Source organism: Poecilia formosa, unplaced genomic scaffold (genome assembly GCF_000485575.1).
Source record: "Poecilia formosa unplaced genomic scaffold, Poecilia_formosa-5.1.2 Scaffold106, whole genome shotgun sequence".
In the NCBI taxonomy this organism is placed as follows: domain Eukaryota; kingdom Metazoa; phylum Chordata; class Actinopteri; order Cyprinodontiformes; family Poeciliidae; genus Poecilia; species Poecilia formosa.
The window spans coordinates 644,215-662,878 of record NW_006800045.1 but is presented as its reverse complement, the minus strand read 5'-3'; the positions used below and the strand labels follow the sequence as shown (position 1 = coordinate 662,878).

The 18,664-nt window shown below is 40.0% G+C and overlaps 1 protein-coding gene across 2 annotated transcripts in view; it reads left to right on the top strand.

Moving 5' to 3' along the window:
* Window positions 1-368: 368 nt before the first annotated feature.
* col7a1 (collagen, type VII, alpha 1) overlaps window positions 369-18,664 on the top strand; it is a 69,640-nt gene continuing 51,344 nt past the window's right edge. For both annotated transcript variants that reach the window (XM_016675130.1, XM_016675131.1), the window contains exons 1-18: window positions 369-710; window positions 6,916-6,988; window positions 9,512-9,692; window positions 9,775-9,931; window positions 10,016-10,109; window positions 10,249-10,407; window positions 10,792-10,949; window positions 11,298-11,427; window positions 11,515-11,634; window positions 12,879-13,034; window positions 13,194-13,313; window positions 13,406-13,555; window positions 14,636-14,752; window positions 15,389-15,535; window positions 15,658-15,783; window positions 15,872-16,018; window positions 16,107-16,229; window positions 17,665-17,931. In XM_016675130.1, coding sequence (XP_016530616.1) covers window positions 6,925-6,988; window positions 9,512-9,692; window positions 9,775-9,931; window positions 10,016-10,109; window positions 10,249-10,407; window positions 10,792-10,949; window positions 11,298-11,427; window positions 11,515-11,634; window positions 12,879-13,034; window positions 13,194-13,313; window positions 13,406-13,555; window positions 14,636-14,752; window positions 15,389-15,535; window positions 15,658-15,783; window positions 15,872-16,018; window positions 16,107-16,229; window positions 17,665-17,931 — 2,416 coding nt within the window. In that variant the 5' untranslated portion in view covers window positions 369-710; window positions 6,916-6,924. The remainder of the gene's footprint in view (window positions 711-6,915; window positions 6,989-9,511; window positions 9,693-9,774; window positions 9,932-10,015; window positions 10,110-10,248; window positions 10,408-10,791; window positions 10,950-11,297; window positions 11,428-11,514; window positions 11,635-12,878; window positions 13,035-13,193; window positions 13,314-13,405; window positions 13,556-14,635; window positions 14,753-15,388; window positions 15,536-15,657; window positions 15,784-15,871; window positions 16,019-16,106; window positions 16,230-17,664; window positions 17,932-18,664) is intronic.

The window sequence follows — 18,664 nt, the reverse complement described above, 5'->3', positions numbered from 1 at the left end:
GTTTTCATGAGCTGTTTGCCAAAATCATCAAAATTAAAACAATAAAAGACCTGAAATATTTCAGTTGGTGTGCAATGAATCTAAAATATATGACAATTTAATTTGTATCATGACACTATGAAAAATAATGAACTTTATCACAATATTCTAATTTTATGACCAGCACCTGTACATGTAGTGTAAAGATCTAATTTGCCCCAAAAGTTTAAATCAGTCAGCCAATAAATAAACAAACCACGAGTCCTGTTTCATCGATCTTACCCGGAGGAATAAAGATGTTACTAACACTCAGTCTGACTTGCATTCGGCTGCAGGGAGGGAGAATGAAAAAAAAAAAAAAACAGCAGAAAGGGAGAGCTCAGGAGCTGCTCTCCTTCAGGCGTCCCGACAAGTCTGGACTGTTCTGCTCCTGCTTGTGTTCAACTCTCCTCGAACAAGGCGGCAGGCTCGGGAATCAGAAACTGTTTTTTTCACGTTGCTGACTGTCGCCTGCAGGGATGCAGCGATCATAGCTGGGTCGCTGAGCTGGCTGACTGGTGGTGGCGGCGCGATCCTGCTCCGTGAAGTTGTGACACTGTGAAACTGTGCCACCGGTCGTCTGTGGATATCACTGCTGCGTGGAACCCCCACCGCACTGTGGGCTCGGGCTGGATGTGCCACAGGTGGACAGCGGCGGGCTGTGGGCCGGCGCACAGAGCAGAAATCCCCAGGTACAGACAAACTTTTTTTTTTTTTTTTTTTTTTTTGCATTTCATTGCAAACTTTTTTTTTTCAAAGTGCCATTTTCATAATACGCGAAACTGCTGCCTGAAAACTTCACGCAAAGTTTTAAACGCTCTGACGCAACATCTGCGGTGCCGTGTGGTACTGATTCTGCTGCAACATCACTGTCACGAAGGGTTGCTCTCACAGAAAACCTCTCCATTTTACGCACGTGTTGTCAGAAAATGCTACGAATCCCATTCAAAGGCGAAGATCTAATGGCTCGTGGTTGAGTCTTAATGCGTTTTAAACCCAAACCCTGAAATGGAACAGAAATCCAGCAGAACAGAGTGTGCACTATTAAAGCTGTTGGTTTAGGAACAAAAAGCAAACAAAAACTAATTTGTTTTTTCCTCCAAACCCATGACCAACTGGGTTGGGTCATGGGTTTGAACAAAAGTCAAACTTCAAAGTTAGTGGATGCAAAAAGAAAAAAAAAAGATTATATTAAGTAATATTTGGATTAAAATGCATTATTTTTACTGTTAGTTTATGTCTAAGTTTATGTTTTGAAAAAGTTTTACTGCGCCATGCTGTTTACTTTTACTTGAGAAACAGTATTTTGGCGTAGCGCATTTGGAGGTCAAATGGCACATAGAGCAAGAGGTGCATATTGTCAATGGAAGTGCTGTGTAAAGCTCTAACATGTACACAGTACAGCAAGTGTTGTCTTCTAACTTTTTATGGATTAGAAAACTTGGAAACATGCTTCTTCTGCTCAAATGTGTTATTTTTAATGATGTCACTTATATGTACTAATTTCTTATTTCATTATTCTCTACCCAAATCTGTTATTTTATATTTTTTCTGTATTTTCACATCATTTTCACACATTAAATTAGATTAAACAGTACATCTCAAGTTCCCCGTTCAGTACTTCACTAGCCATTTAGCCAAATACTCTTTTAATATGGTAAAAAAAAAATGGTGGTAAGCTACAACATTGTAGCCACAGCTGCCCTGGAGAGGTCTGACAGAAACGAGGCTGTCATGTACCTGAGATTCATTAGACTTTTAAAAAAAAAAGAAGTTTAATAAAATCTGCATCCATTTTGACCACATATTTGGATGAAATTGTCTTACTTTTGCCCCAGCATGAACCCTTTATTTGACTAAACAAATAACCCGGCAGTTTTAAGTGTGTTGACCTCAGTTGAACTTATTTAGGATCAAGACAGCGACCGACCTTGATTTAGGATGGAGGAAAGTATGCACACTCCCCTCTGCATGCTTTATTGGTTTCAGTTATCTGGTCTACATCCGACTGCACCCTCAGCTTTGTTGTGGTTTAGCTCAGAACAGTAAAGAGTTCAGTTTTTTTGTTGTTGTTTTACAATATAAAATAACATCAGGCTCTTTCTGCTTCACCTTCACCCTCTTGATTTTTTCTTTCTACTCCTCATTCTCTGCATATTTGCAGCCAGACTCGGTTAGGTCTCTGGTGCTTCTCTGACATTTGGTGCCAACATTTGAGAACTGCCACAGCTGGTCCCTGTGTGTGTTTGATGTGATTATCTTCGTTTTCCTCGGCTGAGGATTAGAAGTAGGATATTCATTTTTGTTCTGCATTAAAGCGGTAGTTTACAATGAGTCATTTTTTTGTTTGATTTCACGTAATTTAGTCTCTAATTGTGTTTAGGTTTGGCTTAGTCAGCTGGAAGGCAGGCGTGCTGCTGTGTCTCTGTCTTTTCATGCCCCATTCATGTTCCTGAAAGAGACAAGTTAGTCTTTGAAGACAAAAAGAGCACTTTCCTTGATTAAGTCTGTTCATCTTTTCTTAACAGAAACTCAAAGCTTGTGAAATTCTGGAACGAACTTGAACCTTTTGGAGGCTTTTTTCACAGAGGCGATTTATTTTCATAATAGATAGATTATTGAAGTTGGCTGAAAACCATGACGATGGCAGAAGTGATGGATCTTGTTCGCGACTTGAGAATCTTCGGAGGGTTTTCAGATAACCTCTGACAAGGACTCATTTATTCTTACCAGTAGCAGAGAACCAAGAATACAAGATCCCTGTGGTGTGGTCATTTTTTAGCAGTCTTGGGTAATTTAGTGGGACATGTCGCCCTCGTTTGACCCTTCAGTTCCCATGTCCACTCACTTCACAGTCTGCCCTGAACTCTGTCACATGCTAGTGGCCCACTGCTCCTGCTGGGAGAAAGCCATCTGAACCGAGCCACATTTCTGTGACTCTGCCAGAGCCCTAGTTTATAGCTTTGCTCAGTTTTCATACAAATCCTACCAGAAACTCTGCGATGAGTCATAGTACTTTCCTTCTGTCCCGGAAAGACCTTGTTAAACTTATTCAAAAGCTTGTGTTTGCACGTTGTCTTTTCTTTTCAAATGGACTTTGTTTAAAAAGGACTTTGAGGAACTATTTACTACTGTTTCTTTCACTGTTAATTATACCTGCTTGGTTTGTACGGAGTGTGGCCATACAAGCCAGGAGTTTCAAAAGTGAACACATGTCTAAAGTTTCTATGGGTTTTGGAGATTCTGTATTTTTTTTTTATTTTTTTTACTGAGATCCAAAAACTCACAGTGACCATAAATATAGTGATGTAGTGTTAGGTACTGAGTCCGTGGTGCGATTCTCACCACAAAATAATCTTGAGTAAAAACGACTTGGTTTCTCAGGATCATGGTATTTACACAGAGACACCATCTAATCATCTATTTTTTATATTTAAAACAGGAAATCAACAAATATTCATATTGCTTCTGAGATTATATAACACATTGATCACTACAGTTCCAACAATGTAATTAATAGCATTTATTAATTGTATATATTTTGATTGTGATGTACAAACTTAGAGCAAAAGCACAGCTTCGTTTAACCTGCAGGTATTTATGTTTTTGGTGCACATGTAGCTGTAAACATTCAACCCTGTTTTTCAAGAGACAAACACAAACAGGAAAATCTGCTTAAGCTTTTCTAGTTACTCTGCTGTCCACAATTCAAATTATGCGCATCCTTTCTCTTGATTCTTATCTTATTTGCAAAGGTTAATTTTACTATTTGTTAAAAACACAAAGATGGAGCCAAAAAAAAAAAAAGCACCAAACGTGCAAAGGAAGCTGATAACTTACGCCATTTTGCATTTGTGTTTGCCTCAGGGTCTGTGTTCCCACTAAAATGTTGCAAGTCTTTGGCAGCTTGGGTTCATCGGTCTCATTATTGGTTTTATATCTTTTTCTTTAGTTAAAACTGGTGCACTGTGTACAAAAGTATATGGGTGACCGCTTCACCAGATTTAAAACAGCAATTGGAAAATAAAATGAAATGTATATAAGCTGATGTGCTCGCTCCAGAGATCTTTGGATGTAATTTAATTTGAAGCGTGTGGAATCTGAAAATACTTAAAGACAAGGAAAAGTAAGATCTACACGTGCAACTTCTCGAGCTTTATGAGAATGTTTTGGACTGAAATAAAATCTTCAGCTGGTAGTCTTGTCGGGTCTGCATCTTATAGGGGAAGAACCGTTTGTCATCAGCTGAGAGGTTTTTGCCTTTTGAGATCAAAGATGAGAAGGAGAAAACAACAAAGCTTGGTAAAATAATCAAACGTTATTGTAAGGCTCAGATCTCTGCGCACATATTAATGCTACAGTAAAGGGAATCAGTGGAGATAAGCAAGAATTACTATGTGCTTTCTGGTTAAAATTCCTTAATACTGTAACACTGCACCAACCTTCAATAGGGATTAACAGATAAGTTACCAGAGGCTGTTTGCAGCTTGTTGCTCATTGAACCAATATTGAAGTGTTTGTTTTGTTATGTAAGGCAGATTGCAAGCCAAATTGCTGGAATCTTTCTGTGAGAGAAATAAATTGTGCTCATCAGGATGAATATGGTGCTAATTATAAATAAAGGTAATCTGCTCTACATTATTCCACTGTAGATGTCAACAGTCTTTGCCAGTCTGTCAGCATGTGTTAACTCCATCTGTCTTTCACGTGCTCTCCTGACCTCAGCTCTCCAACGTTCTGTCTGCTTTCAGACATTTTCTCGTAAAGCTCCCAAGAGTTAAAATGTTTTGTGTTGACCTGCTGACTCCCATAAACCACTGATTTTATCCTGTTGTATAGCCTCCTGTAGTTCTGTTAACCCGACTGCATTACTCTGATGAAAAGGATGTTCTTGGCTTATAGCTATGCCCCACCTGACCAAAGCTGACACATGTTACAGTCAATACTGACAGATGTTGCCATAAGTTATAAGAGAGTATGATTTTTAAAAGGTAAAAGGAAACATTTTTTTTATGACTGGAAGAAGAGCGGGGATCTCACGGACTTCATATCAACCATATATAGGAATCTGGCATCTGCCTTCCATATGAACGAAAACCAAAGACAGATCGAAAACATGCGAGAAGAATACTTTAAGTTCCAATGCTGTATTACTCCTGAAAGCCAAAGAGATACGCATTGGTATGTGAAGGTGAAGTAGCCTATTTCAAAAATGTAATAACACCCATACGTCCGTCTTTTAGGACCAGGATGGCTGGCTAATGGCAAATGACACAAATAGTGATTGTTTGCACTGATTTCTAATGTGCACAATTAAAACTTGGACACGTTTGACTCAGTTTTGACAGTGTAATGAACTATTTGAATTTTAGTCAGTATAAAAACTTTACTTTGTAAGACTTCATCAAAGAGCATATTTGGTGCTTTATAGCAGATGTTTATTCACCTTATTCATTTCAGCAGTTTGAACGGTTCAGACAAGCACAGTAAGAGTTCCAGGTAATACATTTTTAATCCTAATTGAGGGTTCAACAACATCGAGGCGGTTTAACAGCTTTGCTGGTTTTGTGGCAGTGTGCACTGAAATCAGAGAGAATTACTTATTTCTTTTTATTCCTTTTGTGTCATAACTGTTTGTATTTATTTGCTTATATTTGGATGGCAAAATAAGGTGAAAGAGTTAGATTTTTGTTAACTCTTTAAGTGAAACAGAATTTTTCTAACAATTCTTGAGCCCTGATGTAATTATACATGTCTTGAAGTCATGGATTGAATTTATAGCTATTTAAAATAATGCAGGTACAAAACAATTTACAACACATCTCAAGTCGCTTTGGTTCAAGACAAGCAGATCTTTATCATATCATATTTGTTGTGTTTATTCCAATAAAATCCAGTTATGTAGTCAGATTCAGAACCCTTAGTCAAATTCAGTCCAAAATAAACTGATGTAACGATACTGAATCCATGTCGCATCTTGTGGAGAAGTAGGAACCTAATCTAGAAATGAGAGCGTCTCATTTCTAGATTGTAATTTCTTAAATAGGAAGCACAAACAACGAGAAAGACAGCAGGATTAACAGACTTAAAACTGGATGGCTAGATAGCAGAATGACAACATTAGAATCTGTGAAAGAAGGTGACAGGCTTGTAAATGCCTGGGAGGTGATTGGTGGAACCAGAAATGTGCCCCAGTCAACACAACAAGCGACAGGTGTTAAGGGTGCCTGACGAATGATGTGAGAAAAATGAATCCATGTCACAGAAAAATGAGAAATATGCAGACACAAAGAAACAATGAACACAAATGAAGTGACAGCAATTTCAGCTAAACACAAATAAATGCTACAGAAAATAAAGCCAAATTTATCAAGTAAGGGAAAGACTCAAAATACAAAACACAAAAGTTAATGTTTTTTCAGTCACAGTTTAGTTTTTTCTTTTTTCTTTTTGTCTCAATGCTAGTATAGGAAATGTTTGAACAGAAAAGCGCTGCATTATTAATGACAAAGACTGACAATGTAACATGTCAATACAGCCTGGAGCTGAAGCTGACTGATGTAAATGAAGAGGATCGCTCTGATTGTCAGACAGAGCCGTAAAACTTGGTAACATGCTGCAATTAATAAGACTGGCAGACAGGATAACAAGAATCAGGCACAGACAGGAACAAGCAGTGTGGAAGCAGACAGTGACACATAGCAGCTGAACATCTGAAGATGATGCGAAACTAAATGACTTACAAGATTAAAAAGGAAATTCCAAAGTAACCAGAATAACCCAACAATATGCAACGGATTTAATGGCGATGACTAACAAACTGAAGGAATGTGATGCTTTTAAAAGAAAAATGTTGGTGGCGTTGCATAAAGCTCTTTTCCTCTTTTGTCTGTCCAGGCCGTGAAGATGTGGAGCTGGGTTTTCACTGCTGCTGTCCTGCTGTCCTCCATCACACTTGCTGACGCTCAGGGTAAAATCATTTGTCTTATTTTGATCCATTTCTAGATATTCAGCTTTATTTTTGATTTTCAACAGCACAACTTAAGTTTTTTTTTGTTTTTTTTTTGTCAACTTATTAATTATAATTTTGCTGCTTTTTGAACTTCTAGATCCTTTTATGTCTGAAGTTTTATCAAATTCTTGGCCTTTGAACTTGATCTGGCTTAAATGCCTACAAAAGCAATGAAATTTTAACTTTTTGAAAATTTGCTGAACTGTATGCAAACGGAAGTTTATGTGATTTTTTTTCTTACCGATGTAGTCTAGTTCATATAATCCTATATAAAACATCCGATATATTGTAGATTTTAACCGATTTAACATTGTGTGGACTTCAAAAACCTATGAAATGTCCCTTTATCAGATTGCCCAAATCATAAGTCTTCTGCATTGTGTTGCTTGCGGATTTGTGGAAAAAGAAAGAAATCCACAAAACAGATGGAAAAATCTAGGAAAATGATTCTGGAAAAGTATGGAAATGTAAAACTAAACATTAACATCCTAGCAGCAGACCAATGCTGCTCACTATTCTCTATTTGTTATACATTCTAGATAATATAGAAGTGATTGTCAAAGCCACTGTCGGATCACGCTTGTGTTTGTCGGCTCCAGTGTTAAAGACTCGACTTTTACGGAAATGACTGTCACGGTTTCTGTTTTAACACCAGCTTTTGCAGACTTGACTGAGATCTGCTGAAACCTCGGGCTAACCATCTGTCAATCACAACATATCCTCTTTTTTAAAAGTAAAGCAACATTTCACAGAAATGAAAACAGATTTGTTTTGAAGTTTATAAGCAAAATAAAAAGAGACAATAAAGATATTATTGGGGGGTTTTTTTAACGCTGAGTGACTGGCTGTAATTTCCTCCTGTTTTTGGACCGGAGGCTACATGCCTTTGAAGTACAAACCACCCAGTCTTACTCTCATGCAGATGAGTTGTTACACACTCATGGGGAAATCTATGAAGCATAGCAATCAGTTTTTCCCCTGCAATCCGTTTTATTTCTGCACTGGACTCTCAAAGCTGTTTGCACAACATACATGCAGGAACAATTGCACTAATAAAGTCCAGCAGATGGAAGCAATTTGTTTGCACCATTTCTTTCATCAGATGGTAGCTGTTCTCTCTTTATCCACTAACATAATAGATGCAAAAGTAACAGACACAGACTAGACACATAGATGACTATGTAGATCAATAGATTTATTCATTCATTTAATAATTATAGTAACGTTTATAACGTCAGAGCACAAAAAGGAACTTGTGTATAGATTGATCTTTCATGCATTTGGAAACAATTCACTAAAGTCAACATGAAATACATCTGTTAAAACATTCCACAGCATCTGCATTTCGAATTTTGAAAAAGTGACAGAATAATTGTTCTTAACACAGTGTAGGCATTGTATTGGATTTAATTTGCACACATTTATTTCCAGAAACATCTGGTGTACGGTGATCGCTTCCCTGACTTGCTTTATTTTGCATGTCCCTGCAAAACACAACCAGGGTTTGTTTTGGAAAACAAGGAGTTGTTTGCTCGGGCTGTGGCATACATGAAAATGGACGAGGTTTTTCTTAAATGTGTGAAAAATGCCTAATTTATACGTGGTTGGTTTATGCCAGTGTAAAGAGATGCTTTTTTTTTTTTGGACCTATTTGTAGAATTGGAAATAGATGCAACCCAGTAATTGAAAACATTTAGCATCAGATAATGGATTTGCTCATCTAACCCACAGGGTTTTCATTTTGACACAGATATACAAAGATGTTTCATTATGTCTAAAGAAAGAGTGTATTACCTCACTCAATGCCCATTTTATTAGGTGCACCTCACTAGTATCAACTTGGAGCCCGGTTCGCCCTCCAGAGATCACTGGACTGCAGTGACTTCATCAATATGGTCGGCGAATCAGCTTGAGATGATTTGAACTTTGTGACAGAATAAAGTTATCCTGCTGAAGGTAGCCATCATCAGAAAATGGGAAAACTGCGGTCATGATGGAAGGATGAAATTATGATAGAAATTATTTCCAATTTTGATGGAATCCAGATCTTGCAGTTATTATTTAAGTATCTGATTGCGTTTCAAATTGGTTACTTTTTAGTGTAAAGGTAGTATAAAAAACTTAAACTGAAGGAACATCAGTTTTTATTTTACTTTAAGTAACATGAGCAATTATGACTGGCTATGTTGCAAAGAGTAACAAGAAAAAAAAAAAAGTTAAATTCTTATTTTACTTGAGCTTCCGTAAATTATTGCAACTAAAAAGCTGTTTTTGAAGAGAAGAGTCAGGCTGTGGCATAATTACCAATCAACTGGACCAGAGGAAAAAAGGCAGCCCTAATTCCAGGTAGCAACGTACCAATTTAACGATTTACCGTACAAAAGCCTCACCCTCACATTATTCAACACAAAAGGAAGTTTTGAGGCTGAATTTATGGACATGGAGTAAATGACAAGTCACTGTTTCTCCTTCACTTTGCAGGCAGGTGTAATAATGTGCAGGCAGCAGACATTGTGTTCCTGATTGACGGGTCCTCCAGTATCGGCCGCGCAAATTTCCTGCAGGTGAAGGGCTTCATGGCTGGAATCGTAAAGCCTTTTGCCAGCTTTGTCAGCGAGTCGGGGATCCGGTTTGGGGCCGTGCAATACAGCGATACCTCAAGGTGACTGACAGGACTTGTAACTCCCTCTTTTCTCTGCTTCATAAGCAGAATTACCTTATTATTGCTGTTGCTCTTTCTTCAGGGTGGAGTTCGCCTTTAACACACACCTGACAGGCACTGATGTTGTCAACGCGGTGCAGAATATGAACTACAAAGGTGGAAACACACGCACTGGAGCTGGTCTAAAGTATGTTTCTGATAACTTCTTCAACCCAGACTCCGCCCGCGACGTCCCAAAGGTCTAACCACCACAACGCTTAATTATTGCGTTTTACTTCACGCTAGGGACTGGTAGCTAATCCTACCTGCTGTTACGTTTTCAGGTCACCATTCTGATCACTGACGGGAAGTCACAAGACCAAGTGCAGGAACCGGCTCAGAAGCTACGGAGTCAGGGAGTGAATGTTTTTGCAGTTGGTATGTTTTTTTTTTATTTTTTATTTTTATATCTGCAGCCTTGTGGATCAGATGTCAGAATAAAGGAGTAAATATGAAATCATCTGCTTTCTTTTTTTCCCCTTTGCCCAATTTAATAATAATATAAAAATCATTTTAGGAATCAAGAGTGCAGACAGGAACGAACTGGCTCAGGTTTCCTCAAAGCCCAGCAGTGATTTCACCTCATTTGTTGGGGACTTCAAGCTGCTGAATACGCTCCTTCCTCTCGTTAGCCCTGGAGTGTGCTCGGCAGCAGGGGGAGTCTATGCAAGTGATGGTGTGTACGGAGGCCACAGCTCAACACTGCTGTATTGAAATATGACATATTCATATTACTTTTCCATATTTTCTTGCATTACAACCAGAGAGCTCAATGTATTTATTCAGATTTAATGGAATAGAGCAGCATAACATGACGTTTTTTTTTGCTTTTTTTTTTTGGAAGGTGACTCATTTCAATTCTTTCCATTAAACATCTGAAAAGAGCCACATGCATTCATACTTAGCATTAATAAAGTACAGAGGTTTGTGGTTATAACTTGGTAAAATATGAAAAATTTCAAAGGTTATAAATACTTTTCCAATGCGTTGCACATATGCATGTCACTTTGGACAGTATATCATATTTTTATTGATCCATGTCTCCCAACCCTTCCATCAGAGGCCTTTTCTGGTCCGTCTAATCTTCAGTTCACGTCACAAACGACTGATTCTCTCCGGTTTCGATGGAGTCCTGCGGGAGGCCCCGTGAGCGGCTATGCCATCCAGTACGTGCCGCTCTCCGGTCTGGGTCAGCCGATCACTGCAGAACTGCGTCAGGTGCGTCCAGGTGCTAGAGAATTTTGTGTCGTGACTCGTGGAAAGATAAACCAGCGCATGTTTCTCAGCCCTGACTCAAGAAAAGCTTAATTGCAGTCTTGGGAGCCAAAGTCGATTGTGCTTTGCAAGAAAAACATGCGTTCAGGTGGAGTACAAACATGTCTAATGGGTGGATCCTCTTCATGTAGACGCTGTAGAGATTAAAGCGTGGTTGACTAAAATTTAGTGTTCCCGTCAGCTATTATATCGATGTAAAAAGGCCCTGGTTTAGGCTGTTGTCAGCCACATTCTTTGCAAAACATCTGAATGAGGAATGACTACAAATAAGAGATGTGTCCATCTCTACAGGAATCAGTCTCAGCCAGTCAGAGGTTTTTCACTGCGCAAGATCTCAGGTCAGGAACAGACTACCTGGTGACTGTCATCGCCCAGTACCCCAACAGTGTTGGAGAGTCCGTTTCTGCAAAGCAGCGAACCAGTAAGAGCTGACGGCAGACAAAAACCAGAAGGTGAAGACTAGAATAACACTAGGAAACCTTCTCCTGTCCTTTTTCTCTTCACACAGGGTCACTACCAGGAGTGTCCAGCCTTCGCTTGGTCCAGGCGGGCTACTTCTCCCTCTCTATCGAATGGGATCAGCCTTCAACTCCTGTGCAAGGCTACAGACTAACCTATGGGCCACGAGGTCGGGCTCACTCACATTTCTGTTATTGTTTCCTGTCACTCTTAGACATTCTGCCTCTGACCTACATTATGAATTTTACATTCCTCCTTTGTTCTGACGTTATCACAGAGTGAAGGGTTACAGTCAAGTCGATACAGTAGTCAAAAATTGTCAACTTGTTGATGGCAAGTTGGAACCGTGTCAAGAATGCACAGGAGTTTGAGTAAAGCCTGATTAGCGCTAGCTTCTCTTACTCTGAAGTGCCCTCAGGCACCGGCTGTAAGAGTTTGCACCGCTGCAGCCATGACCTAATTTATTAAATGCATTCGTCTTCAATATAGGTGTGAAAAAGGCTAAGTTTAACTCTTTTTATAGACTGTGAACAATTAGTCATAAAATCCTTTCATTTCTGAGGACAGGGTGTGTCGAGAGGTTCTAATGATTACACAGTGATTCAGGAGGGGAAATTGCCCCCCTGAGGGAAGTTACAGCTTCTCCCACTGAACATGTGGCAGGAGTTGCCACTCTCATTCCTCCGCCAGAGGAATCTCATGTTCACCCTTCGACTCGCCAGGCAGATAGACGAAAGTAATTACAGGACAAGTTTTTTCACGGTTTATGTTTTAGGCTACCCTTAAAATTGAGTTAATTCGCCACCTCAAGCCCACTTACAGTAGAATGGATAAGCAAACTTAAGAATGGGATTTTGTATGTCTTTGCTGTGTTAGGGTATAGAGGAGACTTGCAGCTCCTCGGAGATCAGAGCTAAATCCTATTGAGATGCTGCAGTATGACCTTAAAGGGGACGTTCCTGTTCAGAGACTTTTGCATTGGCTAAAAAGTGGGACAGAATTCCTCTATAGTTATGTAAATGACTCCTTGTCAGTCGTCACTGAGGCTGGATGGCGGCCGAGGGTGGGACAAGCAGTTAGTAGGTGTTGTGAGCGACTAGTTTTCGCAAACGGCCAGGTTGGTCTGTAAATCTTTTTCCTTTAAATAAATAAAATCATCATGTGAAAACAGATTTTCTTTGATATTAAGAATTTTAGAGAAAGAACATATCAGTAAGGGGGAGATTCTTTTTTAACCCACTAACATGACCTATAAAGGCATTGTCGAGTAAAAGGTTACCTGATCTAAAGACCACACATACTGCACATTTCTGCTCCTGTAATTATGCTGGATGAAACGCTAAGCGTATTTTGAGATGCCTCCCAGACCGATAACAGTCCACCGTGCATCTTTTTGCCCTGTGCTTTGACTAGGACAACCAGCGGCCCAGCTGCTGGAGCAGTCTCTGCCTGCAGACGCATCCTCTGTCACCTTGGAGTCTCTTCAGCCCGACACAGAGTATGTCATCAACTTGTACCCTCTGTTCTCCAGAAACGGTGCATCCCCGTCCGTCCTCAACGCTCGCACTTGTAAGTCCGTCACAACTGATGCTTTCAACAGTATGCTTCAAGAAAACAGATTGGATCAATATTATGAGGTGTTATAAAGCATGTACCGTATCCTTTAGATGGTAATGCCTTTTAGTGGAACAGAAAATGATATTAATCGTTTGTTTCCGATGGCTTCAGTGAGCCTGGAGGCTGTGCAGCAGTTGACAGTGGAGACGGTGTCTGAGGGCAGCGTCCGTGTCAAATGGAGACGAGTCAGTGGCGCACAAGCGTACCGTTTGGTATGGGGACCATTCACAGGTTAGAGGTTTTTTTTTTTTTTTTTTCTGATAATATTTTTCTTTAAAATCTTCCATTTACAAAAAATATTTATGCTTTGCTTTTCCCCCAAGGTCGTAGCGTGGAGACTGTGGAGGTCGCTGGTGACACTGAGCTCTATACTTTGTCCAGCTTGCAGTCGGATACTGAGTACATTGTCACCATCATCCCGCTGTATGAGGGCAACACTGAGGGGCCCCGAGCCACAGCCAGATTCAAGATAGGTAGGAAGTGAGATGTTTGTCACGTTAAGCCTCTGGGGATTTTTACCCCGTCTTTACTGCGTCCTAATCCCTCAAAGCATGTTAAAATCAGCAATTAATTACTGTACTTTATGTGAGGCTAGATCTCTAAATGGCACATAGTAAAAAGCAGAAAAGTGGATGTTTTCCTATTTTTCAGTTCCATTTCTTTAGAAAACAGTTCAGTTTCAAATCCGTTGCCTGTCGCCTTTGCCTCTGGAGGTAAACTGGACGCTTATTACTGATACTTCTGTGTCCATTGTTTTATTATTAATGTGAGAATTTGCATTAGTGTGAGAATTTGCATCATTTTCCATTTGGTTGCAATTTTGCTTAACGTCAGTATTAAGATCACCATAATGATCAAACACTTTAATTAGAGCGAAGGCTTAGTCATTGCTTTTGGTCCATGTTTGAAACTCAAAGCCGCAGCCTGAACAGAAGACCACATTTCTCATATTGCAGTAAAGTTTAGAAGGTCTTCATCTTCTCTGAAAACCTTTCACCTATCAGATAAAAACGAAACATTTTTTGAGCATTATTCTCCATTTTGCTGACATGCTGTAACCCATTAAGAATCCTCTTTGAAAAGGCGAGTGCCCTCTGTTTTGACCGGTCAAAAACAGAGACGGGGAAACGAGGAGGGAAAGAAAAGGAAGCAGAAAAAAAGATGGCCAAAAATCTCTCTGCCTGTTTGTCTCTCTTCTAAAAGTCAAACACGTGTTACTGTTTAGGTCGGACAGACACAAGCCTCACAGCCCGGGCCTTTCATGTGTGATTCCCATATGGTGTCACTTCAATGAGATGAAGGCACTGAGTCACTCCGGAGCTGCTGCTTTTCTGTGCGGAGTAAAATACTGTCTGAAAACTGAAAAGGTTTCAGAAAGGACACACACAGACAATTTGATATCCTCTGCTTCTGTAATTGTAACTATATGTGTGAGCATGTTTGTCATTTTTGTGATGTTGGCTCGTGGGACCCTTGCGGTTGTTTTTATTGATTGGAAAAGAGCTTGAGGAAGAAAATAATCGCGTGCTGCTTCCTCACTGTGCTTTCCTCAGAACGTCAAGAACAGCAGGTTCTCAGAGCAGTGACCACAGGACCCTCCTCAATCCGCCTCACCTGGAGACTGATCCGGTCCGCTGAAGGCTACCGCCTGGAGTGGAGGGCGGGAGAAGGTCAGATAAAAATGCAACATAATGGCTCACAGTTTTCCTTCTAATTCTGGCCCTGAAAACATACGGACAAGCAAGCATTTCTTTGAAAACATGTTGACAGTTTGAAAAGTTTAATCACAATCAACAGCCTGTTTTAAGACAAAGTAACCAGGAACTTCATCCGAACTACATCAAAAATATGTAGTTTTGTTTTGAAACTTTCATATTTCATAGCTTTTCTCTAGTTTATTTTGAAAATTGTTCAAATTTAACCCCCGGTCTCTAATTGGTGTGTCTGTGCATGGTTGCTTGTCTTGCGTGACTCTATGTTGCCTATTTATTTATTTTATTTACATTGTTATGTGAAAACCTGGATATCTTGTTGAATTCAAAGGCTTATTGTCAATTTAATACACCAGTTCTCAACAACCAAGTAAATACTAGTCTGAAAATTCAACACAGTGCAGAAGATGTACTGTAACAGTTGGATTTAGACATCCTAAACACTTCTCACATTTTGTCCAGGACAAAGTAAATTTTAGATAACAGCTGAAGAATTGTAATTCTGCTCCCCCTTCTTAAGGAGAAATGATTGCATGTTAAGATAAAATGCTGAGTCTAAAACCTCTAATGTTGCAGTCTTGCTCTTTCCCGCAGGAAGTCCTCTCCAGAGCCTGTCCTTTCCTCGAAGCTCCACCAGCTACGAGCTAACGGGTCTCCGGCCAAACACTGAGTACATCTTCAAGCTGTACACGCTGTACGAAGGCCGTGAAGAAGCCACGCCTGTCTCCACTGAAAACATAGGTCAGTCAGCCGTTATAAACAGATTTCTGCTTAGTTTATGGGTCATAATCACGCTGGTGAGAGATGGCCTGCTATTTCAAGCTTTGAACTGCATGTCACGGATGATTGTTTCTCCGTTTCAGACGAGCAGCCAATAGGAAGCGTGTCCAACCTGAGAGTGGTGGAGTCACTGGGCAGCACAGTTCGAATTGGGTGGACAGGCGTGGCGGGGGCCACGCAGTACCGGATTGTTATCTTAAACAGCGAAGGTACGCTCAAATTTTATTTCTGCTTTTTGTTACTTTTCATTGGTTAAGGAAAAAATTATAGCCTTTGCTTCTCCCGGTGTCATGTCAGATGGGACAGAGTCGATCCAAGTTATTCCCGGAAACCAGACGACCCTTGACCTCAGAGATCTGACAGTGGGGGTGTCATATGGCGTCAGCGTCACTGCGCTGGTGAGGTCGAACGAAGGAGAAACCGTCACCGTCTTCATCAAACCAGGTGAGCTGAACAGTGCGTTTGAAATCACCTGAAAATCACCTGAATAGGTTCACAGGTAAAACACCTGTAAACCTTTGTTTTCCTGCAGAGCCGACTGCAGGCAGAGTGACCAATCTCAGAGCAACAAATGCAAACAGCCGGAGAATTCGCATCGCTTGGCAAGGTGTCGCTGGTGCAACAGGATATAGAGTCACTTGGAGGCAAGGCAACAGTAAGTAAAGCTCTGTCCATTTAAAGTAGACCCCAAAAGTATACAAACCCTTAAAATCTTTGAAAATAAGTGAGATAATTAGTCAATTTAAAACCTTTTTCCACCTAGCGCAACATGTTAGATAACACATCTGAAAAAAACTAATCTCTGATAAAGGATATATTGGGGGGTGGAGGGGGAATACGACAACTACCTGGTTGTATAAATGTGCACAAGTTATATTTTGTAACGTCTTATGATTGAATTTTAGCCTCTAGTCTTCTCTGGTACATGTTTCAGCCATCGTCATCTTGACAATATTTGACACCCTTATTAAAGTTGTTGATCTCTTTCAGATTGTGAGAACAGCTCATGTCCACATTCCTCTTTAAGTGAGCCTGCACAGTTTTGGTCAGATCTGGTTCTGGCCTCTGGCTAGGCCTTTCCATACCTTTAATTTTCCTCAGGAAGTCATTCTTTTGTTGATTTGGACGTCTGCTTTGGTTCACTCCAAAGCTACAAAGTCTTTATCTATGGTTTCCCGGCAGGTGTCTGAATGTTTTAGCTCAAATTTGAAAGCCTCATAGAACTAGTCATGATTTCATCCATCTTATCAAAGAGCACAGTTCCATCTGAACAAAACTTACTCCATACCATGATGCTGCTGCTTCTTTGTTTCACTGTAGGTACGCTGTTCTTCGGGTAATGGCATGTTTGTTTTCGTGCCAAACATGCCTTTTGAAATAGCAAATTAAAACTTGAAGTTTAGCTTTATCTAATCATATGACTCTCCTCCACAAGGCTTGGGAGACCTTGCCCAGTTTTTAATATTTAATGTAGAAGAAAATGATTTTGTCTTCAACCATCTATTCCAACTTACAGACAATAATTGTCCCATGTCACTGGTGCAGATTTATGGTCTTAAGTGGAAGGGAATAGTACTTTTCCTCTTGTTTCTTGATGTTTAGCCTTGCATCCAAAAGGGAAGAAGTCCAGTTACCTTCTACTTAAACTCTTAAAAGTCACATGTAGAACATTTTACTAACATGGTCTTACTAACCTCCTTGATAAGTTTTTAACTCAACCTTTTCATCAGTTTTGGAGAAATGTCCAGTTTTTTTCTCATATTTTTTTTATGTATGTCACTGTGGTTTCTGCATCCATCTCCTGACTGATACCTTTATACAGCATGCTCCTTTCCTTCTCCATAGCTTTGGTCTTTATCTAAAAGATGTAAATGAGCAATTATGAGAGAGATCAAATGGCAGGTGTGAACTCAAGACGAGTGAATGCTGAAATTAAATTTAAAGGTGCCTCAGAAAATATGCTAATAATACAACTTGGACTTTTAATCGGGTGTGTATGCTTTTGAGAGCCGTGACATAGGCATATATTTCAGGATGTTCTACTGCAATATATTTTCTTGTATTTTACAATCTTCTGTTCTCCTGTGCAGACGCAGAGCAGTCTCGTCTTCTGGGAGCAGAGTCTACTTTTTACACAATAGATGGCCTGCAGCCGGATGAGGGTGTGGTAATCGGTGTCGCTCCTATCGTTAATCAGCGTGTTGGCGAAGTCGTCACTTTGTCTTCAAGGACAAATCCCTCTACTGGAGCGTTGTCTGGGCTTCGTGCCACTGAGGTTTTGTCACAGAGGATACGCATTGCGTGGTCATCCTTTTCTCGAGCTACGGGGTACAAGATCGTTTGGCGCCATGAAGATGGTAAGAAGTGATTTGCTGTAGATACAGCAGCTATTAAGGGTTTACATATTCAGTTCTTTGCAAAAATCTTCATGACCTCTGAAATTATGTGCATCTTTACACATTTTGCAATCACAAATCTTTACGTGTTTCACAGGTATTTTACATGACAGATCAACAGAAAGTTAGACATAATTTTGAAGGGTAAGCAAAAATATAACATGGCTTTGCAAAAAAAATAAAAAATTCTTTTTGCAAATAAAAATATGAACAGTGTGTCCTGTGTGTGTATTCAGCTATGGGACATAGTAGATATTTAGAACTAAAAACATGGAGAGACGGGAGGCTACTTTTTTTTTCTCTCCCATTCATCTAGCAAAATAGCTCAGCCTCTGTCACAGAGACCTGTGACAGGTCTCTGTCAAAGCCCAGTCAAAGTTCTGGGCTTTGACTGGACCATTTGAACACATAAATATGCTTTAATAAGGTGATCCTCTGCCCATTTCTGAAGTCTTTTATAGCCTTCAACAGGTTTGCCTTCATGATTGTCCTTTATTTAGCTTCCTCCATCTTCCTACAAGTCTGACCTTATTCCCCATCTATGGTTTAAAAAAAAAAGAAGCATACTCACAGCATGATGCTGCCACCACCACGTGCCACCATGGGGAGGGGTGTTTGAGGTACCGTGCTATTTTCCAGCCACACATAGAGTTGTATATGGAGGCCAGTGCTTCTCAATTCCAGTCCTCAGCGC